We start from the raw sequence: 24,586 nt of genomic DNA, 5'->3' as shown, positions 1-24,586 counted from the left end.
CATGATTTCTGCCTGTAATGCTGTGAACGCTTTTCAAAGCAGGGCCCCTGGCACAATGTTTCAGTGTTCCTGGCAACAGCGATTCATGTCGAAAGATGTAAGACTCCCTATGACTGAAATCCTATGTAAATTCTTAAAGCTTGTTGTACATAATTTTTTAAATTTATTTTTTATTTATTTATTTTTTTGTGTTATACATAATTTGTGCTAGTGGTATATGATAATCATTAAGTGGTATTTTAGCATTGAAGAAAGGCACGGTTTATTTAGTTCAAGTATTAGAAATCAGAAATGATAGCATATCCCATTCTTTGAAATGCTTAACTCTTCTCTAATAGGCTTCACAGTTTGGCCTTCCGGGATAAGAAGCTCACGACTGCATTCATGCATTCGTCTGACAGCCACCTTTCCTGGAGGACGCTGTTTTCTCCTGCGTTAACAGCATGTAGCTTTTCTTTCTCAAGATTTCTGATGCTCTGTTTTGAAATATGCAAGGCCTGAAAACACAAAACCAACAGTGAGGTCAAGAGGCATTCTAATGGGAGTGGGATTATTCCATAGTTCTGATTTTTGTTTCTCCACTGGTCATGTAATTCTGTTGTGCCTTCAGATGTACGTGTAATGTTGGGCAGTGCTTCTCAAACTTTAATGTGCATACAGACCTTCTCGGGAGATGCGGGATAGGGTCTGGGGTCACACATTTCTAAAAAGCCCCAGATAGATGCTAAAGCTGCTGGTTCCGGGACCACATTTTGAGCAGAAATAATACCAGAGCAGTTAGTCGTGAGTTTATCACATGTAAAAATGAAAGTGATACAGGCTAAGAATCTCCTAAAAGTCAACCTATCTGGCTTCTCATCTGGATTCAAGAATGAAAGTGCCCGGCACATACAGCTTATCATTCTCCTCAAAGCTACCTCCAGAAAGGACCGCCCCTCTGCCTTCATACATATCAGAAAAATGAACTGCTTATTTGAGAACTTTAATGAAAATCAGTACTTCTAACATTGTAACAGTTATTTTTTTTTCTGTAACAGTTATTTTTAATCTCAAATTGAGATGTGCTTAAAGCCAACCAAAGCATATCTTGTTTTTTAAAATGCTTATTTTCTTAAGGCAAAGAAATGATTTCCATTTCTACTAGGAAAAAACAAAAACAAAACCAAAAACTAAAAACCAACACTAACATTTCGGGGGAGTTTTGAATATGCTTTCAGCCTGGTCCAAACTTCTTTCTGAAAAGTGCTATCGGGAAAAACTTCAGTAACAAGTCCTTGAGCACAGGCTTCTCTAGCTGTTAACTTCTTTCCAAACATGAGCATCTCTGCTGCCTGCAAAGAAAAGCAAGATTAAGACACTAACTTAATGATACACAAGTCAGTTAACCTCAGAACTAGGGGCTTTTAGGAAACAGAGGGAAGTTTCCTCATGGTCTTTTTTTTTTTTTTTTTTTTAAAGATTTTATTTATTTGATAAAGAAAGAGAACACAAGCAGGGTGAGAAGCAGAGGGAGAAGGAGAAGCAGGCTCCCTGCTGAGCAGAGCCAGGCATGGGGCTTGATCCCAGAACCCTGGGATGACGACCCGAGCCAAAGGCAGATGCCCAAACACTGAGCCACCCAGGCGCCCCAGCCCTGGTCCTTTAATGACTAATACCACACAGCAGTGGAGGATGAGGCACCAGGCACCCAGCTGCAAGAGCAGATCTTTGTTTGAGGAGTTGTGGAGAGTTTCTAATTTTCCTCATATTAGATATTTCCCATAGCCTAGCTCTTCTATACTTGACATTTTTAGAGTTGAAGAGCAAATAACTCACTCTTCTTCTGTCTGTATTGTCAAGGAAAAGAAGAGAATACAGAATTGCTTTTGGCACAGAGGTTACTTATTTTTTTAAAAAGATTTATTTATTTACTTGAGAGAGAGAGTGCAAGTGGGGAGGGGGAGAGCGAGAGAAAATCCTCAAGCAAACTCCCACTGAGCATGGTGCTCGACATGGGGCTGGATCCCAGGACCCTGAGATCATGACCCGAGTCGAAATCAAGAATCCCCAGATGCTTAACCGACTGAACCACCCAGGCACCCCCAGAAGTTACTTATTACAACTTATTCTTAAGGTTTCCAAAAGCTACCTTGGCTTGGCCCATTATCTTGGGAAAAGTATAGGAGGAACATCCTTCTGGACTTTGGCCCAGGTGAGTAAAAGGAGTGTGAAATGTTGCCTATTTGGAGAAAAAGAAAAGAAAAGAAAATTACTTTCTGTATGTGATTTTTAAAAATCATTATTTGTATATATCCTCACAATGCTTAAGTGAGGAACTTTTTTTTTTTGGAATTTTTTTTTTTTTAAAGTAGGAGTGTCGTGGTACGATATATACACACCATTCACTCTTAGATACGCAGCTTGGTGGGTTTTAACAAATGTACACACTTACGTAACCAGCACCTCGTCAAGATGTAGAGTATCTCGATCACCCCAAAGGGCTCCTCGTGCCCTCTGCAGTCCACCCATTCCTGTCACCCCCAAACCACCACTGATCTGTTTGCTGTCCCTCTTTTTGCCTTCTCTAGAATGTAGTATAAACAGAATCATACATTCTGTAGCCTTTGGTCTTTGGCATAAGACTTTCTGAGAATCACCATGCTGTTGTATTAGTAGCTTGTTCCTTGTCATTTCTGAGTAGAATTCCATCGCACGGACATCACAATTCGTGTATCCACTCACCAGTTGAAGCCACTGGTGTTATTTCCAGTAGGTTGGCTAGGATAACTAAGACCACTAATGAAAATCTGTATACAGGTCTCTGCATGATTGTGCTTTCAATTCTCTTGGGTAAATACTGAGGGGTGGAATTGCTGGGTTGTGTGGCAAAATGTGGTTTAAAACTTTAGGAGAAGCAGCCAAAACAATTTCCAACGTGGCGCATCGTTGACCACTCCTCCCAGCAGCGGATGAGTCCCGGTTGCTCCACATCCTCACGGAACCTTGTTACTGTCAGTTGTTTAACTTGAACCATCCCAGGAGGTGTTAGTAGTATCCTGTGGTTTTAATTTACATTTCTGTAATGACTAATGACATTGAGCATCCTTTCACGTGCTTTTTAGCTTTTTTTTTTTTAACTTCTTTGGTGAAGTAACCATTATAATACTTTGCCCGCTATTTTAAAGTTAGATTGGTTGTCTTTTTATTATCGAGTTGTGGTTCTTTACATATTCTGGTTGCAAGTAATTTTCTTAATAGGGCCTTTCTCCTATGTTGTAAAGGGCCATTTATACTTTATTTTCTGTGGGCTATATATTCCTCCCCATTGCCCATTTTTACACTAAGTTGTTGATCTATCGCTTTATAATTGTATTTTAAAAAATATATTAGAGAGATTAGCCTTTTTTATACCAATTGGAAAATTGTTTCCTCAGTCTGTCATCTGTCTTGATTTTACCTCAGAGAGGTTGTTAAATTGGCTTTAAACAGTAGAATCTATTTCAATATTGGCTATTTAGACTATAGAGCCATCTTTAGTTTTTGGGTTTGTTTTTAAGTAGACTCAGTGCCTAGAATGGAGCTCACTGCTAGGCTTGAACTCATAACCCTGAGATCAAGACTTGAGCTGAGTTCAAGAGCTGGATGCTGAACCAACTGAGCTACTCAGGTGTCCTTTGTTTTGTTTTGCTTTTTAAAAAAGATTTATTCACTTATTTGAGAGAGAGGGAGGGAAGGGAATGGGGAGGGGCAGAGGGAGAGAGAAACTCTAAGCAGACTCCCTGCTGAGTATGGAGCCTTGGGATCATGACCTCTAGATCATGACCTAAACTGGAAGCCAAGTTAGAAGCTCAACTGACTGTGCCACCCAGGAGTGTCCCCCCGAATTTTTTTTAACAAATATTTTTGTGTATTTCTTGACGAATGACAAGTCCTTATGAAAGGAAATTAACTGGTAATTGATAATATGTACACAGAACATTCAGACTTCACTTCCCATAATCAGATGTGGTGCTATTTCTTAATGAATATTGTTAGAAGACATAAATATATAATGTATGTAGTATATAAATGAAAACAAAAATGTAAAATAAAAAGTTACTAATGTCACCTATCATTCTCTCCTCAAAGAAAGTTTATTCAAGAAGATATACTGAGAAGTCAGGACATACGGAGAAGTCACAGCCTAAGGCGTGTAAGTGGGAAATTGAAAGGAAACACCAGCCATAGCTAAGGGCCACAAACAGGTATGTGAAAAACTGATAGTAAACCGCATTTAACTTATTTATAATCATCCTTATAGGTAAGCATTTAGCTTTTATTTTCAGAAACAGTAGATGTAATTAAGTGTTAGGCTGTGGCATCAGACTGCTTGGTGACTCTGGGAACTTTTTAACTTCTTTCTGCCATAGCGAACTCTATAAGATGGAGACAAAAGTAGCTATCTTACAGGGCTGCGGTATATTAAGTGAATATGCATAATGTGCATCAACAGAGTGCCCTGTATGTGGTGAGTTCTCAAATATTTATAATTTTTAAGATGTCCACCCTTTTATTACCTCGTAGGGAAAATGCACAATTTGCCAACAAGGAAACTAATAGGCATTGTTAACTACCGCCCATAATAAAGAAGGATTCAATTATATGAGTGTTAATCCACATTCAATATGGTATCTGTTTATGAAGTCAATGATAAATCCTATAAAATGCATTCTTCTTCACAGGTTCTTTCTTCTGTGTCTTTTTCTGATTTTAAATTGAACCTTGGTTTAATTCAGTTGGGTGAACTCTTATAAGTGGTCACTGTTTGTCAAATATTTTACTCTGGGCCAAATCTTTCAGCGTTTAAATGATCTATGTGTGTTCTCTTTCAATTTCAATTCCAGTTTGTATCATAGGACAGAAGTCCTAGGAACCTTGAAAAAGAGGACACATGTGACAGTCATTTTTAATTCTGAGGGAGAATCAGGACAATATTCAAATAGGATGATGTGTTTGCTCTCTAAGTACTGGTGAATGAGACCCCCACCCCCACACCTGGTCAAGACTGGTTGATCAATCAGTCCTCTCACATGAGCAGAAACTTCCATCTATGAAGGTTAGGCAGCCTGGCACCTAGAATCTTAGTTGATGTTTTCATGGGACAATTATTAAAAACAATTAGGTCTGACAACATGCCCAATCCAATCAAACTGAATCCAGCAAAAGAACAAAACAAAAACAAAAACAAACAAACAAACAAAAAAACGAACCCAAGAGATAAGAATCTTAAAATATGGTTATGTCTATCAGTGGGGAAAACATCTCCAAATGAAACCAGGAATCTCTTCAGTGGCAAAAACCGAATGTTTCCCACAAGGTTGTAGAGCAGGAAATTTTACCACTGCATAAGCAAAAGGTACTCTAAGAATCTGATAACCCTACAAGTAGTTATTAGTTCCATAGTAAAAAATATAGGGTAAAAATTCTAAGACAAAAGGTCATCACATCTTTGATCATAACGACAGAACTGCAGAGAGCCTAGGGTTCCAGGAGTCAAGGGACTGATTATCTCTGAGTGGTAAGATAAGAAGGGATTTTCAACTTTACCCTTTTCTGTATGCTTTTCCAGATTTTTCAACATTTTATTTTCTACTATGACATACATTAATACTATCGGAAGAACAGAAACTAAAATCAATACAATTCAATGGTGAGCCCAAAGCTAAACTGTTCAGGGAAGTAACTTGAACTTCAGTTTACTTATTTGCATAGAAGGGAGTGAGGTAGATAGTGCTTGGAAGTCCCTTCTTATTAAAAAAATTCAAATACTCTAAAATTTTAAAGTCCACAATTTGTTTACTTGGAATAAAGTATCACATTATCCACATGCAAAAATGCTGTTTCCCCACCATAACAAGCTTTCCAGATCTCCCATTTCAGATTAATTGGAAAATCAAAAGTTGAGTGACTGTTACATAATTTGATTAGAATATAGAACCGAAATAGTTGGGACAATGTTCACAACCATATTGGTGTTTAGGAAAACCCAAGTTAGTAATGAAGGACAAATAAGACAAGTTGAATTAGAGTAATTCTTTGGGAAAAATCAAAATTTAGTCCATTCTACTATAAATTATATAATCCGTTTACTACTAGCAACAACAAAAGAGAATTCAGAGGACCTCATTTTTACTTCGTGACTCAGTAAGTTTCTGGGGGCTGACTTACCCTGTCGGAAGCATACACAAGATCGAATAGCCCGAGAATGGTGACGGAGATTCCCACGGCTGGACCATTTATCACTGCAACCAGAGGCTTAGGAAAATCTATAAAACAGCCTACAAAATCCCTACAGAAATGGAAATACAAAACCGCATTTAAATGTCCCAAAGCATATGACTGAAGCACAATAAGCAAGACAGCATGAGTCTGAAATAAACTCTGGCCAGGCTGGACACCCATCTGAATGGCATTTGATGGAAGCTTACACAGTGGGTCCTATAAGCTTGACCGTGGCTCAGTCGCGCATTCTGGGCAGCCTGGTCAGGGCTGTCTGTCAGTCGCAGACTTCAAGATTAGGATGGCTGGCTGAGCATATGCTACAATATTATAGCTCAGTGGGAATTAGAAACCTCATAGGGCAAAATGAATTAGGAAGAGAGAGGCCTTCGTGGCCTCTATGCTGAGACTATTTCACCTGTCCCGTTACCAGCAGTCACGGAAATCATGCATTCCTTTGGCCAAATGAGAATTTGCTAAATCGCTCTGCTTGCTTCATTATGAGAGAACTTTTTTTTATAACTGTAGTTTACTTTTGTGCTTTCCAATCGAATCTCCTGTGGAGCAGCAGGCTGAACGGGTAACAGAAGTAAAAGCGAGAGAATAAATGCCCACATATTGACAGGGGCAGTCTGGAGAAATATGCTTGTCCAAAGGCACATTAATTACACTAACACAGAGAAGCATTTATCTTACTTCTTCTGGACTAAATCACACTTTGATGAGTAAGAATGAGCTCTCTGGCATCAGACAAATGTCACTCTTACCTCAGTAGGATGGCACCATTTTTAGCTTCCTTCTCCATTTCACCAGGGGGAATATTCATGAAATTCATCAGATCATTCCCACTAGAGTAATAGTCACCATTTCCTGTAAATAGAATCAACAGATTCACAATTCATTCATTCTGTAATGACTGAGTATGTACTATGTGCCAGGCTTTACGGCACGCACTGGGAGTACACTGGTGAGCCAGCTAGGGCTCCTGCCCTAACTTATAGACTAGTGAGTAGGCTGGACGTTGATTTAAAAGCATGCACGCAAATGTGGAGAATGCAACTCTGATACAAAGAAATATTTGATGATGGCAAGAGGGTATGTAACAGGGGATTTGTTCTCATCAGTCAGTTTAGGGAGGGACGTTCCTAAGGAGGGAACAACTGAACTGAGAGCTGAAGGATGGACAATGTTAGCTAGAAGAAGAGGGTTAGAAAGAATTCATGCAGAGGGAACAGCATGTGCAAAGGTCCTGTGAAGGTGGGGACTCTGGCCAGTGTGCCACAGCAGAAAAAGCCAGAGGGGAAGCCGGTGGAGGATGAGGACAAGCAGGACGGACTGTGTGGGGTTTTGCTGATCCATGAAGTTTTGACTTTTATTCTAAGAGCCACTGAAGGTGTTCTGTGTTAAAGCATAATTTACATATAAGAACACCAGTTTTAAACGCTTGGTTCAGTGATTTTTGATGGCTGCAAATACCTACCCGTGTGATCACCATCTGAAACAAGATGTAGACCATTTCTACCATCCCAGAAAATTCCCTGCAGCTCCTTTCCAGCCATCCCACCCCCACCCTACCCTAGTACAACTACCTTCTGACTTCATTCACCACAGAATACTTTTGTCTATTTTAGAAATTCTATAAACTGAATCCTCTAATATGTGCTGTTGTGTCTGTGTGCTCTTTGCTGAACCAAGTCTTAAAGATTCACCTATATTCTCATATCAGTTCTTCATTCTTTTATATTGCTGAGCAGTATTCCACTGTATGACGAGTCAACACTTTCTTTATGGACATCTGAATTGTTTTTAGCTACTGTGAATTGAGCTACAAAGTATTCTGTGGATACACGCTTAATTTATCTGAAGTAATTGCTCAGGAGCAGATTGATACACCACTGTGTTTCACTCCATAAAACGTTGCCAACAGTTTTCAGGAGTGATCTCCTATTAGATATGTGTAGAGGTTCCAGTTGCTCCACATCATTACCAATATTTTGTACTATCTTTTAGATTTTAGTCACTCTACTGGGTGAAATATCTCATTGTGCATTTAATTTGTTTTTTGATGGCCAACGATACGGAGCATCTTTTCATGTGTTTATTGGCAATCTGTGTGTCTCCTTTTATGAAGTGTCTAAGTCCTTTATCTAGCTTTTACATCTGATTGTTGTTCTTGTTGCTTTCTAAGGAGTTATTTATATATTCTGTATATTAATCCTTAATCAGATTTACGTATAGCAAATATTCCCCCTGCCCTAGCCAGTAGTACTTGTATATTCATTTTCTTACTATTGTCTTTGATAAGCAGATGTTTTTAATTCTGATGAAGTCTAAGTTGTAAAGTTGCTTTTTGTGTCCTAAGAAATCTCTGCCTACCTCAAGGTCACAGAGGTCACGTTGTTTTCTTCTAGAAGCTTTATATTTCTGGGTTTTATGCTTACATAACTTTTAAGTTAATTTTTAATTAATTTTTGTAGAGGGTGTAAGATGGGGATGAAGTTCATTTTCCCCCATATGGATATCTAGTTGCTCTGGCAACACTTATCAAAAGATTTTTCTTTTTTCCACTGAATTGTCTTGGTGCCCCTAAAGAAGTTTTAAATGGGGGAGGAAGATGTTAGGGCTTATTTCAGTTCATACAAGAGTCCATGGTAGCTTGGACTACTGTGGAGGAGATGGAAAAAGGGGCTAACTTCAGAGATACTCATGAAGTGAAATGGGATTAGACTGGACATGGGAAGTGAGAGAGGGACAAGGTCAATAATGCATGTTAGGATTCTGGTCTACAAGAATAGGGTAGATGTGGCACCCAGTGTGATCTGGAACACTGAAAAAGCTCCAGAGAGAAAGATGTGGGAGGTGACACCTGTGAAAAAGTGTCACGTGGGTACACAGGTTGGGAGCCCTGGGGACCATCCTGACCAAAGATACCAAGTGGGGAAGCACCGGCATGTAGACTTTTGTTGGGAGAGTGGGCACGGATGCAGGGTCCGGGGAGGGCAAGAAGCGAGAAGAAAACCATGCTAAGGACTGAGCCTTCAGGCTTTTGATGGCCACACAGAGATGAACCTACAAAGGAATCAGAGACAACAGATCAAGGGGCAGGCTGTGCCAAAGAAACCTCGGGAAGACCGAGTTTAAGAAGGAGGGAGAGTCAGATGAAGCCTGAAAAATGTCCCTGGATTTAATGATACAAAGGTCAGAATGGGGAATCTAATCAAAAGGTAGAGACCACACTGAAATGTGCTCAAGGGCAAGTTTCAAAGGAAAAATTCAGAAGACATATTTATTTTGTAGTCAGACTTTAGACAGTTCCTTCTGGGGAGCTGAGAAACAGCTATATTTGCTATCCACAGTATTTTTACATATAAATTTTTCTTTAATTTTTTTCCTACATTTCTATCAGGAGCAAATACTATCATAAATACTATTTTTAATAATTTTATGAATACTTTGACACTTTGATGCTGGTCCTTAACGTACATATAAAAAGTTAACAGCTGGGCTTTCCCATGGACTCAACACAAGTTGAGTGATGGACAAGAGACAGAGAAGAAAAGTGCCTGGAAGTGTTCGGAAAAGAGCTAGAGAGAAAACCACAACCACAAAGAAGTGATGCCATTAGAAGCTGTAAAATGGAGCATTAGAAGCTAAAAATGCAACCAGGGAACTGGAGTACAGGATCAAGGCTAGTGAGCAAAATAACAGAAGACAAGAGTTAAGAATTCAGAGAAACTAGAAGATAATAGTCCCAGCAGACCAGACAATTCGTTTCTATAACTAGGATTTCTTTCAAAAAGAACAGACAATTGAAACAAAAAAATTCAGAGATATTATCAAAGAAAACTTAAAACAAGCCCTTGATAATCAGTTTTAGCAGGATACACGTCCTATGAAAAAGTGATAAAGAATGGGAAAGTTGGGGATCCCTGGGCGGCTCAGCGGTTTGGCGCCTGCCTTTGGCCCAGGGTGCGATCCTGGAGTCCCGGGATCGAGTCCCACGTCGGGCTCCCTGCATGGAGCCTGCTTCTCCCTCTGTCTGGGTCTCTGCCTCTCTCTCTCCCTCTATGTCTATCATGAATAAACAAATAAATCTAAAAAGAAAAAAAGAATGGGAAAGTATCCCCTAGTCTTCTGGGGGTGGCGGGGATCTTATAAAAGGGCTAAACACAAAAGTAATAATAGCCCCAAACTTCTCTGGGGCAACATTTTATGCTAGAAGACAAAGGAACAGTACTTTATAGACCTATACACTTGCAAGTGAGGTCTGTGGGATGTCAAGAAATGCATGCTACCTTCCTCACCTTCTATAGGGGCAACCAACAGACACTGTCCAAGGGGAATAATACAAGATAGACATATTTATGGGTACCATACAAAGCTATAAAAGCAATGAGCAGAAGCAGAAGAAAAACCTTTCAAACCATGAGAAAACACATACGAAGATAAAAACAGACCATGAAGTAAAAAATAACAGCGAAAAGAAGCATTATAGGTAGTAAGCATGTAAGATCCCAGAACTAAAATGTAACAGATCTGACATACACATAAATCTAAACAGGTAAAATGGTCCTTTACTAAATCAATCAATCAATCAATCAATCAGATCAGATCAAAGGGGGAAAATCTAACAATGTGTTCTATGAGACATAGACTATAAAAAGTAATTCAAAAAGATAAAAAGCCAAAAGGATGGGTAAAGGTTTGCCAGTCAAGTTCAAAGAGTACTGAAGCAGGTGTTATGGCATTAATACTTGACAAGGTTGACTTCAAGCCAAAAAGCATTACACGAGACAAGAGATAACCATTTTATAATGATGGATAACCATTCACAAGTCTTTTAGTGTCAAAAAAAAAAAAATAAAAACTTGCTTTAAAGCAAAAAAAATTTTTTTGACATGAAGGAGAAACTGAAAGAAACACAATAGCAATAATTGCCTTTAATTTACTTTTTTCAGTCTAAGAGAGATTAATTAGAAGAAAAAAATAGAAGTGAGGGAACCTAACATAAATTAGAAAGGTAAGTCTAATCAATATATTTTTAATTCTAAACTTTAAAAGAATGAACTTATTTTGGAGTAGTTCCTGGATGATATTTAAAATTGGCCATTTTCCAGTTCTTTATCTTCACGGTAGAGAGTTCAATTTAGAACAAACTACATGAAACTTAATAGATTTTTAAAAAAATAAATCTAATGAGGCGCCTGGGTGGCTCAGTCAGTTAGGCATCCATCCGACTCTTGAATGTCCAGCTCAGGTAATGATCTCAGGATTGTGAGATCGAGCCCCACATTGAGCCCTGCACTGGGTATGGAGCCTGCTTAAGAATCTCTCTCTTTCCTCCCCAACCCCCATCCCCAACCCCAAAATAAATAAATAGTAAATCTAATAGAACTGATCATTTCTGATTATAATTCAGTGAAGCCAGGAATCAATAACAGAAATGGAAAACCAAAAACCAACCAACCAACAAACAAACAAAAACTTTCTGGAAATTTAAGGAACTATCATTATTACGTAAAGCTTGGATGAAAGAGGAAATGGAAACCAAAAGTGAAGAATACATAAAAAGTTAACTATGGTAAAAGCACTATTTATCAAAACTTAACCTTTCAGTGTTCTCACCTATAAAATAAGAGTAATTATAGAGCCTAACTTCACTGAATTTGTTGTAAGAAAGCTTGGAAAATTTTAAAAAAATAAAAAGAAAAGTTTAAAAAGAGTAGAGTATCTCAGTACTGGAAAAGACCTTGGGGCTATTTATTCCATTTCTTATCTGGTAGGAAATCCCCCTAAATAGAAATTTAATCATTTTTAAAAATCCAAGAGAATGTCTTACCCGTTAAAACAATTAGGGTCGAGTCATCCTTGCTTGCAGCTTCAAGTGCAAGCATGATTTCCCGATACATCTATGTGAATGGGGGAGACGAGAAAAAGAAAGGAACTCTGAAAATGACAATCATCACATGGGATTCACTCACTCGTCAGCTTGGCCTCTGCCAAGTGCCAACTGTTGTACTGGTTGTATTTACATAAACTAAACGGTGGCCCAATACACTCAAAAGGCTTTTCATCCCTTTTACAGTTACTTGCTGTGTATTATGTACCATCTGCTCTCGTGGACACTGGGGGATATATTCACCTCTCCCCAAGGTGAACAAGTAAGATGCAGTCCTTGAGCTTTTGGAATTAATAGAGAGGGGGAGCTCTAACATGCAGATCGACTGGAGGAAGCACTGATGCGTCTAGCATGGGTAGGATGGGAGGAGGCCAGAAAAAGATTTCCCTGAAGCAGTTTTTCAGCTGGGACCTCAAAAAAAGAGCATGTGTCCCAGGCAGTCCGGAAAGTGTTAAAGGCTGGGATTTCAAGACACTGTAATGGTAGCCAAAGACAATGGGCTCAATGTTTTAAATCAGCAGCATCTCTGAAAATCTTGGATGTGTCACTGTTATAGCTTTTAATGCACTGGTGCCGTTTCTACCTCAGATAAGACATCAGTGTGGAGGGAATGATGAAGAGGCTTGATATTTATGGATATGCAGACACTGAAAAAAATTTGGACTTGACATAATATACAAGTAAAGATGAAATCGTATTCACTTAGGGAGGGAACGACAAAATAACTCCATTATTATTATGGTTATGATGATGCAGCATGACAGGGTAATTGGCAAGAGTGGGGATTAGGAGATGGATATATGATATATGAGGGTTTCAATTTAGGTTTCCTGGCTTATTAGTTATGTGGATTGGAGCAAGTTACTACTTAGCCTAAATATTTTATTGTTAAATAGTATTAAAAGTAGGCTCCTTGTGGGAATTAAAGAAACCTCTGTGTGGAAAGTGCTGACATATACTCAGCACTCTGTAAAGAGTGGCTATTACTATCATTATCATTATCATCATCATCATCAACACCATGATTACACAGAAATGAGGCAAGGGAAATGAAGTTTTGAGAATCGAATGTTCTATAAGTCAATGGCACATAGCCAACTTCAGGAAATCCTTATTTAACACTATTTTAAGTGAGCATGCTCTTTCTGGTACAATGTAGATGATAAACCCAACGAGAAGGGTTATGGCCCTCTCAAATTTTACTTGTAGATGAGCACCAAGTGTCTAATTAATTCCCTATAATTTTTCAAATGGAAGGGGGTGGAAGTGGTTATTTTTATTATCATTCTAGTTCAATGAAAGATTCAGAGACCAAAGGTGCTCATTTGAAGCAGAGCTGCGTTATGTTATATTTAAGATGAAGGTCTTCTTTCCTTTCTCACTCTCCTTGTACAAAACAAAGGTGCATGCAACTTGAGCAGTGCTCACTCTCAAGTCTAAGTGACATGAGCAAAGTCCAGAGACGGTCTATATCAACCTCTACACATATTCTCTTATATAGATATATATTTCATTTATATTAATTTAATTTATTTATGCTTCTGTCACTAGGAAAGTTGCAGTGCTTTTTGGACACATAGAACCTACCCGAAGTCAACAAATTCTAAATAACAAATGCCCAACTCTGTTATATGAGGAAGTAGCCACTGTTACGAATCTTCCTGCACAAATCAAACAAGAGATCAGAAAAAATAACAATGAGTTTTTAAGTAAAATAGACCGAAGGAACTAGTTTTTGAGTAAAATAGACCGAAGGAACCAAGAAAAGCAGGACAAACTCCCAGGGCAGGTCACGTTACCTGAACGGTCAATGCATTCTTTTTGGCGGGCCGGTTCATCATGATCTTTGTGATGCTGTCTTCAGAGGTCACCACCAGGGTTTCATATCCAGGTTGTTTCCTGTCTGCTTCAGGCTTCACTTGGCTAGAGGAGTCAGACGAACTCAGATCAGACACCAAATCCACATAGTTCTGTCTGGCAGTTTCCTGAAGAGAAGAGGACAAGGAGCTCCAGCCCATGGTCAACAAATAAGCATTTTGAGCAACTTACGATGCTCAGAAACAGCACCTTGCGATGAAGAAAGAACAGGTCTGATTCAACAGAATCTGTCCAGGCCTCACAGGTTCCATCTTCAATGGTTTAATAGTGAGAAGCACCTAGCCTCCTTTGGGAGTAGAGCAAGTAAAATAAAAAGCAAAGTAGCAAGTAAATTTTTTACCTTGGGCAGATTGCCAAGAGCATTCCATGCATCCCATTTGGCCTTATTTATCAAGTCAAACACACCTGGTCTGGGTGTATTACAAGGCCCCTCAGTGGTCTGTGAAAACGAGAGGGTGACTATCAGTCAAACATCCATGCAAATTAGAGTGTCAAATATTTAAGATCCATGAAATGCACAACTGGTATGAATGCGCCTTCGCCTCCCAAACACTTTCAGAAAATACTTGAATTCAACTTAACTTTCCCTTTCCCCTCTCTTTGATGCTGCTGCTAAAAATCCACAACAGAAAAAAGACTGGAAAGACCAAATGCGCCATCAGCTACCAGTCCCTAAAGTAAGTTAAAATGCCTGCATACGAAAACGATGCAAGACAAGGGTTTGGGCAAAGTATTTTATAAAAAGTTCTAATAGTTCATTAGTGCTATATTGATGATCCCATTTTTCACACACAATCAAAATATCCAAGCAAACTATCTTCAAAAGTAACCAGCCAACAAACATGTGGAAACCTACGGTATGCTCTGAAAGCCCACTCACTCAGAGGTACAGAAAAGTACCACTATTTCAGCGGGGGGCTTTCTGCTAAGTGAACAGAGGCGTACTGGGGTAGTAGGGACGGGCAGGGGCCAGAGCCACTGGCCCTCTGCAAACATAACTGAAGGCTATGCAAGTAGGACGTAAAAACAATGAAATTTTACTTGTTTGAGAGTAGGTGGAATGAGGGTTTTGAGATGAATATCCCATCTAACTGCTTTCCACTTAAATAGGCACATTTATTTATTTATTTTTAAGAATTTTATTTGTGTTTATTCATGAATGAAAGACACAGAGAGAGAGAGAGAGAGAGAGAGAGAGCGCGAGAGGCAGAGACACAGGCAGAGGGAGAAGCAGGCTCCATGCAAGGAGCCCGACGTGGGACTCGATCCCCGGTCTTCGGGGTCAGGCCCTGGGCTGAAGGCAGGCGCTAAACCTTTGAGCCACCAGGGGCTGCCCCAAATAGGCACATTTAAAAACTCTGAATTCCCTAATTAGCTAAAGGGGGAAAGAAGAAAGAGGCTTTGAGAAACAAGAGCAGTAGAGGTGGCTTAGACTTTCCAAAGACAAAGAGACAAGAGTCACCCCGCAAGAGGCAGGCCCTGGAGAAGTGGAGGCAACGTGGTGTCCCTGGCCTTGTCCTTCCCGCACCCACCATGGAGTCGGGTCGGCAATACTCCTCCCAGAATGGATGTGTGTCAACACCCCGGGAGTACTCCTGCCAGGGAAGCTCCCTGGAGTCTTGCCTGAGTCCAAGGGTCTCATCTGGAGCTCGATCGCATGCGCAGGGCCTGCTAAACAGTCAGAACCACCCCCCCCACCCCCCCCACCCCCCCCCCCCCCGCCCAGCTCTAACTCCCGCTGTTAGACTCTCAGGGCAGACAGACACTCCGTATCAGGCATGATATTTTGACGGCTTAGGGACTACCTCCTAGAAGTCAGGGCCAAAGGCCAGGCCTCTTTCTAAGCAAAGTCAAAATCTTCACGACACACACCCAGAGAACAGGAAGGGAGGCTTGTGCCCATCACACGCAGGTGCCCAGACCAGCCGACTTCCCAATGCGGTCTTTACAGACGTTACAACTTAAAAACTTCAGTTATAAATTTTTGTTATAGGGCCGCCGGGGTAGCCCAGTGGTTGAGCGTCTGCCTCCCGCACCAGGGGTGATCCCAAGGTCCTGGGATCGAGCCCTGCATCAGGTTCCCCATGGGGGGCCTGCTTCTCCCTCTGCCTGTGTCATTGCCTCTCTCATGAGTAAGTAAATAAAATACAAAAAAACACCTTTTTTTTGTTACAAACATTTTCAAATGTACATAAAAGTAGAATATTATAATGAATTCCCAATACTCAGCCCAACTCAGTAACTATCACTTTTGGGCCTTTGTCCATCCTTCTCTTTCCTTTTTTGCTCATTTTAGTGAATCCCAAACACCATACTATTTTACCCCTACGTATGTAGTGTGCATTCCTAAAGAATGTCAACGCTTTCTTATATGATCATGGTGCCACTAATAATAACTCCCAGGTGATGAAGTTTTGGAATACAAGTGAGGTCTGGAGCTGACGACCAAGAAAGAATTCTTGAGACATCTTTGGTGCAAGATGGTGATTTTTATTAAAGCGTGGGGACAGGACCCGTTGGGCAGGAAGAGTGGCTACCCCAGGCCTGTGAGGGGGGGCTGACTGTATACCTGTGAGTTGGGAGGGGTGTGAGGATAGCGTCCTCTCTAAGGAATTTTGGAAGCAAGGTTTCCAGGACCCTGAGGGGGCTGGCTGCTGTTGGGAAAGGTCGCTTATTACCGTCTAATAAAACCTGAGTCATGAGACCCTTTAGATGTGTATCCATGGGCCATGTGCTTGGGGGATGATCACCAGCATGTACTTTCTAAAGGAATTAGAAACATTTCCATATGTTAAAGTAGACTTACAGGATCCTGGGGGTCAGACTAAGATTGCCTTCTGTCCTTAGCGAAGTATGAACCTCGAGGCAGTTGAGTACGTAGAGGAAGGTCCCTCTGCCTGTTTCAAGGACTTGTCAATGTGCTTTGGCCTCAGCTAGTCCTCTGTTCCCTCATCGGTCTACACATTTGGTGGTTACCTCTTTTAAGTCTCTTGGACTCCGGAGTGATCCTGATGGGTTACTTCCTGCCTTAACAATACTGCAAAGCCCAATATACGAAAACTGTCACGTATACACTGTTCAGGGGAAAGGCAGCAGCACAGACCCTAAACTATGAGAACTGCATTTCAGTAAAACACGCAGCAGATCTATCTGAGGGGCCATCTGCCCAAAACGTCTCTCAATCACATCAAGACCTCAGATGTTTACCTGCTTATACAGTGCATAGAGTTTTAGCTTCACTTCATTTCCTGGGTCCTTCTTCAACAGTTTCACCTGATTCATCGCACTCTCAAAATCCTTCTGACTCGCTCCCATTGCTGTTTTGCTCATGTGCAGTGAAAGTGCTTGTATCTGCAGGGAACTGCAAATAAGCAGACTGATTTCTAATTGCTCCCAATCCTTGCATACCCAAATGTTCTATTTCTCCTGAAACACGTTCCCTTCCCTATACCCGCCCCTTTACAAGCTGGCGGCCAACAGTTAGCGGTGCAGAAGCCACGGGCAGGCAGTCCCAACATGGGACACTTAGGCATGAGGAGTAGTTTGAGCTAAAAGTGAGCAAAGCCCAGAAGATTCAGGAAAAGCTCTGCCTCCCCACCAGCTGCCTACGTTTAGGTTGGAAAGAGGAGCTTGTACCTGGAAGAGGGCCATGAACAGAGATTCCTCTTATTTAATAAATTTGCTTTTGCATAATGGGAGAACCTTTGTTTTCCCATGACCTCCTCTCCCCTTTCTGCTAATGGTCTCCCGCCTCTGCTTTATATCTTCAGGGCCCTACTCTTCTCCTTAGCTCTGAACAGAGGCTTTAAAATAGAAGTCCTGTCGGCCTCAGGTCGCCGGTCTATATGGATTCCCCATAGTATGAAACTAAATTTGATTTTCTCCTGTTAATCCGTCGGACGCCAATTTGATTGTTAATCCAGCTGGAAGGACTGTGAGGGGGGAATCAGCTTCTTCCTCCCCAACAGTGGTTTCCAAAATGATCCCTAGAAGACGAAATCAATACAGAGGCTAACTGTAGTAATCTTAAAATAAAGGAAGCTATAAGCCAGCATAGTATTTGTAGCAATTCAAATTACTGACCAAAGAAGCCAGAACCTGAATGGCCATGTAAATTTTGACACAGGTAAGAAGAATTAAATGAAAGGTATGCAAGATGGAAGTGAGCAGGACGTTGGGCCTGAAGAGGTTAAGTGCACAGAAACTGGCCCTTTGTGTTCTAAGGACCAGAAACCCTGTCTGCTCTCACTGATGAACAAAGTATAAACCATTATCAGGTCAATTCTGTCCAGAAAAATGTGTGTCCCAACATACAGATAGAAGCGATGTAGGAGAGAAGTTGGAATTCAGAGCCAAAGGCCAAGAAAGAGTTCTTGAGACATCCTGGGTGCAAAAATGTGGTTTTATTAGGGACAGGACCCATGGGCAGAAAGAGCTGCCCTGGGGTCACGAGGAGTGGCCCATTATACAGTTTCAAGTTAGGAGGGGGTGAGGGAGAGCGCAGGTCTCTAAGGAAATTTTGGAAGCAAGGTCTCCAGGACCTTGAGGGGATCAGCTGTTGCTGGGAAAAGGTCACTTATTCCTAATAAACCCTGATGCAGGAGACCCTTCAGGTGGATACGAGCGGGTCCCATGCTTGGGCAGGGGTCGCCAACCTGCATCTTGGGGGTGGAGCTAGAGGATGTTTCCAAAGGGCTTTTCTATGTCAGAGGAGACTCCCAGGTCCTGGGGTCGGCTCAGGCTCGGATCCCTGCTGCCCTCAGCAAAGCCTGAGCCCGGAGTTGGCGGGGCTCCTACAGGAAGGGCATCGCCTGTTGCCAGGACGTGTCAGTGGGCTGTGAGCAGCGAGGAAATTTAATTTTTCTTTTGCCTTCTCTCCCACATCGGAAGGAGGGGAGGATGGGTTAACATACGAGAAACGTTCAAAAAGCAGATGAGCTGTTTTTGGCATTCCAGACAAAGAGCCCCTTTCTCGGTAGGTGGGGGAACTACCTGGGGGCGGGGGGAGTCTAACTGCTGTGGATGCTAGTGTGTGACGCTGCCCTGAACCCCCGTAACTACATACTCACCCTGGGAAGTTTAACCAGCCAGCTAGGAGCAGAGCAGAAACAGCAAGCGCAACCTGGTACAGTTTTTTAGTTGGCAGAGGAGAAAATTTCAGTGCATGGTATTGAGGCCACAAACAAAAAAACAGATGCTCCCCACAATGACCCTGGGATATAAAGTTAGAGTTAATGGGATCAATGAGGTTTAAAATGATACAGTCCTCCAGAACGCTCACACCTAATGGACCGCTTCCTCTGCAATAATATAACTTTTTCACAGACTATAATGAACCCTAGGTTCAAACTCTGAAATACCAGCAACTCGATAAAATCGTCAATAATTTCTATATCAAATAACTGAATCAGGTTCTTCCCCAAAACGGGAGAACTCTGCATCCCACATGATGCATGTTAAGTTCCCAAGACAAAACGAAAGGAGAACAAAATGTCCATAAGAGAGCCCAAGTGCGCAAGTTCTCAGGACATACAGCTTCTTTTAGAGGGAGTTAAAAAAATTACAAAACACGACCATCTAATTCATAAAATCGAGAAAGTCATTCGTAAACCCCCCGCGTCCCAACGACCGCGCGCCCGGGTTTTCTGGCTCCCCGCGCAGAGCCGCTTTCTGAGGCTCATTCAAACCGGGGGGCGTGTCGACTCACAGGGGCCCGACTCACACGGGCGCGTCCTCCAAGCGGTACCCCAGAGGCGGCACCCCGACCGCGCGGCCTCTGCCCTGGGTGGGAGACCGGGGGGGGGGGGGGGGGGGGGGGGGCTGAGCTCCTTTGGCCACTTGCGTCCGGGCCCACGAGCCCCCAGGGCCTCACACCCGCTGCCCTGGGGCTCTCGCACCAGCTGCGGGGGGACCCCACCAACCCCCGGGGCCCTCGCACCCGCCGTGGGGGGACCCCACCAGCCCCCAGGCCCTTGGACTCGCCGCGAGGGGACCCCACGAGCCCCCGGGCCCTTGCACCCGCCGTGGGGGGACCCCACGAGCCCCCGGGCCCTTGGACTCGCCGCGAGGGGACCCCACGAGCCCCCGGGCCCTTGCACCCGCTGTGGGGGGACCCCACCAGCCCCCGGGCCCTTGGACTCGCCGCGGAGGGACCCCACCAGTCCCCGGGCCCTCGGACTCGCCGCGAGGGGACCCCACCAGCCCCCGGGGCCCTCGCACCCGCCGCGGGGGGACCCCACGGGCCCCCGGGCCCTTGGACTCGCCGCGAGGGGACCCCACGAGCCCCCGGGCCCTTGCACCCGCCGTGGGGGGACCCCACGAGCCCCCGGGGCCCTTGGACCCGCCGCGGAGGGACCCCACGAGCCCCCGGGCCCTCGGACTCGCCGCGGGGGACCCCACGAGCCCCCGGGCCCTCGCACCCGCCGCGGGGGGACCCCACGAGCCCCCGGGCCCTTGCACCCGCCGCGGGGGGCCGCCTCCGCCCCGAGGAACCGGACGCCCGCCGTCGCCCTGCCCGGGGCCCTGCCGCTGCCCGGACGAGGTAAGGGAGGGGCCGCTCCCCGCGGACGGAGCCCCGGCCCCCGCCCCCCGACCCCGGCCCCCGCCCCGGCGCTCACCTCGGGCCTGCTCCCAGCCGCCAGCACCGGACTGCACCCGCCATGGCCATGACTGACGCCGCTGCAGGCCGGGACGGCGGGGGCGGGGCGGGGCGGGACAGCGCCCGGGGTGACGCGTGACCCGGAGGAGGGGCGGGGGGAGGAGGAGGAGGAGGAGGAGGAGGAGCGAAGGCCCGAGGCCGCCCCGCCCCCGCCCGCTGCCTCGGGGCGCGGTGCCCTACGGGGGCACCGAGGGCGGAGGGTTTCCGGGCGGGGAAGCGCACCTGGGAGCGCACCTGGGAGCAGAGCGGGCTGCTCGGTGTCTCGAAGTCCCCCCCGCGGTCCGTAACCCTCGGGCTCCTTGGGGCTCTGCCCACGCATCCGACAACCTGCTTTCTTCGGGAAAGAATCGTGGAGCCTTGGAAGGCCTCGGGCCATCACCTCCCCCGGTTGCAGGGGAACAGCAAAGATCGCTGCTTTAAACTGGGGCAAAACGAAAACCACAGGCCCCAAATACAGACCCCTCTGGCCGGGCCCTGGGGCAGCAAAGGAAGACCCGGCCCCCACCCCACCTGCGGCTTCCTGGCCACCCCCTCCCCCTGTGACCTTCAAGGGCCAACAGGGGATCCGCTGATCCCTGCTAGACTGACCCTCCTGGTGCTTTTGGGGAGGGTGACCTTGCCAATCACAGTGCATTCTTTGCTAAAGATTTTCTTTTCTCTGCTCCCTTTCGGCCTTTAAAAACTTTTCCTTTCCTGCAGCTCAGCGGCACTCCCTTGTAGGTGTTAGAGGGCGGCTGCTGCCGGGCTCAGGAGTCATGTAGTAAAGTCAATTAGGTGTCTAAATGCGTGTGATTTACTGTGCTCCAGGTGGAGCATCTGAGTAGGCCTGGGGCCAGCCGGATTTTGAGGCTGACACTGGATTCCCTACACACAGTGACCCAGGCTGCTCGCGTTTTGTAATCCTGTGGGAAGAACGGTGTTGCCTCATTGTGCCCCTGTGGAAATGGAGACCAAGAAAGATTAATGAGGTGTCTTGCCCAAAAATCTGAGACTGGGAGGTGGTCAGAATCCTGTTTCAACTCAACAGGTCACAGTTGAAATCCCCAGTAATTTTATGATTTCATGCTAATGGCTCATTAGTATTTATGCCTCATCAGCAGATCTGGGTAATGGTGCAGGTAGGGGCAAGACCCAAGGTCAGCTACAACATTTTGGAATTATTCTAAAACTTCAGATGGAAAAAATAATAAAATAAAATAAAATAAAATAAAATAAAATAAAATAAAATAAAATAAAATAAAATAAAATAAAATAAAATAAAATAAAATAAAATAATAAAATAAAAAAAATAAAATAATAAAACTTCAGATGGTACAAGGTGGTGGTTGGGAGGCTGAGATGTCTCTCAAAGGCCCAGATCCTCTGGTACGCTGAGTTAGGTGACCCCCAAAGGCAACGGAAATATACTAGTCCTAAGTGGCAGAAATACTGGGAAATTCTCCGGATTCCAGAAGATGGAACACCTCTTGAGGACATGTTAGTATTTTTAAGAAGTCCCTTAATGGTGAGCATATTTGGATTGTGAAACCTTCCATAATACAAGAGAACTTTTCTCATGCTGGTGCCTACTACATTTCACACAGAAAAGTGAGATGTGGGAAATTAGCTATATTTGCCAAAGTAGAATTTGAAAAATTTAGAAGGAGCGTTTGTCAAAGGTTTTACTTAACTCGTTAATTAGGGAACCAAAGGATGGTAAAAACAAAAAACAAAACAACAATTTGAAATGCTCATTTATATAGTTAGTATAAAAAAAATGTCTTACAGAGTAATAAAACCATAGACTCTGGGGTGATTTTTTTTTTCCTGTTGGACAAATCATTTGCATCCCTGCTAGTTATATTCACTAAAGACCATTAAATGACAATAGCCAAACTGTGGAAGGAGCCTCGGTGTCCATCGAAAGATGAATGGATAAAGATGTGGCCTATGTATACAGTGGAATATTCCTCAGCCATTAGAAATGACAAATACCCACCATTTGCTTCGACGTGGATGGAACTGGAGGGTATTATGCTGAGTGAAGTAAGTCAATCGGAGAAGGACAAACATTATATGGTCTCATTCATTTGGGGAATATAAATAATAGTGAAAGGGAATATAAGGGAAGGGAGAAGAAATGTGTGGGAAATATCAGAAAGGGAGACAGAACATGAAGACTCCTAACTCTGAGAAACGAACAGGGGGTAGTGGAAGGGGAGGTTGGTGGGGGATGGGGTGACTGAGGGGGGCACTTGACGGGATGAGCACTGGGTGTTAGTCTGTATGTTGGTAAATTGAACACCAATAAAAAAAATAAATTTATTAAAAAAAATACCATTAAATGCCAGTGAATGAGTGAGGGGAGATGATTGAGAAGGTCCACAGCTCCTGACAGTTCATCTTGGGCCCGCCCTTGTTCTATGAAATTGTTGCCAGAAGTTCAGGCCATGCCACTTAAACATAATTATGATGGCCCTGTGGCCAGTAATCAAAGAAACCAGTTCTCAGCTAAAGGGAAACATTGGTTGGATGCTCTCCTTGGCATGAAGATCACCGGATACACACAAGTTGTTTGGATTTTGTGTTGAGAGCAGGGGAGAGCCGCTGAAGATGAAAGTGGTATGTGTGGTCATCCAGCTCTTAGTGCAGTAATACCTTCCACTATATCCTCAGGCTGCAGTGCTCCTCAATAAGAACAAGAAATGCAGAAGCCCAGTCAAGACCTCATCCGGAGGTCGAATCTCCACTCTGTCATACGATCAGGTTCTCCTGTTGCTTATGAAGGCCTTGGAAGGGGAATGTCCTCTCTGATTAGATCCTATTTTAGAGTATTGACTGCAGGGGAGGGGTTGGCTGGGAAGGGAATTTGATGCTGTTCTGTGTACAGAGGATCCCCAACTCCCCTGGAGGCCCCAGGTGCCCAGGAGGAGCTCTCTCCAGCTAAAATGAATCTTAGGAGCCAGGATGTCCACTTTGCAGTGTTGTGCTGGGTGGTTGGGGGTGGTGGGGCACGTTTTAATCTTAAACATGTTTATTTTTTAAGATCACAGACTAAAATCTGCCATTTGTGAATCTTCTCAGTCATAATGATTATTTTTATTTCTGAGTTTTAAGCCATCAGATAGTGCTATCGCATACAAGAAGTGTCACCTTCAGTCATGAGGAACTCTTTTGGTACCATTGTCTGATTAACTGCTTGCTAGGAACCTGGAAGCATCCTGGGATCCCTCTGCCCCACTGACACTTCATTTCTATTAGTTGCCAAGCCCTAGTGACTCTGACTTACAAATATGTCTTCACTTCTTTCCCTTTCCCCTCTATCAGTGTCTTAATTCACGCCTTCTTGGTGTTTGGATTACTGTGACTCGAATCTTACTGGAACAGCCACTTACCAGTTTTGCGGACTCTGCAGCCCATCATGGATCTATTTCCTAACTGGTCTCCCTAAATTGTAAACCTGATGTTATACTCACAATTCTCCCCAATTTCCCGCCCCCCATGATTGAATATCTTATGGTGGGTCCCCCTTGTCTTCTGAAAAAAATCAGACTTGTTAGCCTGACCTAAAGGCCCTCAAGATTTGGCCTTTGCCTACCAGTCGAGTTTATTCTCACCATCCCGACACTTGAAACTTTGTGAACTTGGGATGCTCAGTTTCTCTGAATCTTCATGTTACTGTCTTACCCTCGAAGTTGCCTCTGAGCCTCCATTGGGTATATGTTCTCCTGAGCTCCTGTAACCCCCCGACTTCTCTTTCTCGTAGCACCCATGTTACTGTGCGTGTCTGGTTAGTAATTTATCTCACTTCTCACCCGAGAGCTTGCACTGAGAATTCTACATACAGTAAATCCCAGGTCCCATCTCCTGACACACTGCTGGACACAAAATGGTCTGTGCATGTGTATTGAACGATGGATGAGCTATTGAAAGTG

At 43.6% G+C, this 24,586-nt stretch overlaps 1 protein-coding gene across 3 annotated transcripts; it reads right to left on the bottom strand.

Moving 5' to 3' along the window:
- Positions 1–237: 237 nt before the first annotated feature.
- On the bottom strand, positions 238–20,759 carry ECI2 (enoyl-CoA delta isomerase 2). Of its 3 annotated transcripts, none has more exons than XM_072729216.1 (11): positions 20,632–20,742; positions 19,084–19,226; positions 17,222–17,375; positions 14,355–14,453; positions 13,936–14,121; positions 12,077–12,146; positions 7,005–7,107; positions 6,187–6,307; positions 2,129–2,218; positions 1,188–1,331; positions 238–497 (listed from the first exon to the last, which is right to left on the bottom strand). In XM_072729216.1, the coding sequence occupies exons 3-11, from the start codon at positions 17,342–17,344 to the stop codon at positions 342–344; spliced, it is 1,092 nt and encodes a 363-aa protein (XP_072585317.1). In that variant the 5' UTR covers positions 17,345–17,375; positions 19,084–19,226; positions 20,632–20,742; the 3' UTR covers positions 238–341. The 3 variants fall into 3 exon arrangements, with proteins under 3 accessions (XP_072585317.1, XP_072585316.1, XP_072585315.1); XM_072729215.1 differs by having other exon boundaries at positions 19,084–19,136; positions 20,632–20,709; XM_072729214.1 differs by lacking the exon at positions 19,084–19,226 and having other exon boundaries at positions 20,632–20,759.
- Between the last annotated feature and the right edge of the window lie 3,827 nt (positions 20,760–24,586).

This window comes from Vulpes vulpes, chromosome 12 (genome assembly GCF_048418805.1).
Source record: "Vulpes vulpes isolate BD-2025 chromosome 12, VulVul3, whole genome shotgun sequence".
In the NCBI taxonomy this organism is placed as follows: Eukaryota; Metazoa; Chordata; class Mammalia; order Carnivora; family Canidae; genus Vulpes; species Vulpes vulpes.
Note: the sequence above shows the minus strand (reverse complement) of the source record. Positions and strands in the feature narration are given on the sequence as shown.

Excerpts from the sequence above, each read along its gene's own strand:
- ECI2 (XM_072729214.1), bottom strand. The coding sequence starts at position 20,681 with ATGGCCATGGCGGGTGCAGTCCGGTGCTGGCGGCTGGGAGCAGGCCCG. Across the intron at positions 7,108-12,076 it reads GACCCTAATTGTTTTAACGG|GAAATGGTGACTATTACTCT; the intron begins GTAAGACATTCT and ends TTCTATTTACAG. Across the intron at positions 6,308-7,004 it reads AATGGTGCCATCCTACTGAG|GGATTTTGTAGGCTGTTTTA; the intron begins GTAAGAGTGACA and ends CCATTTCTGTAG.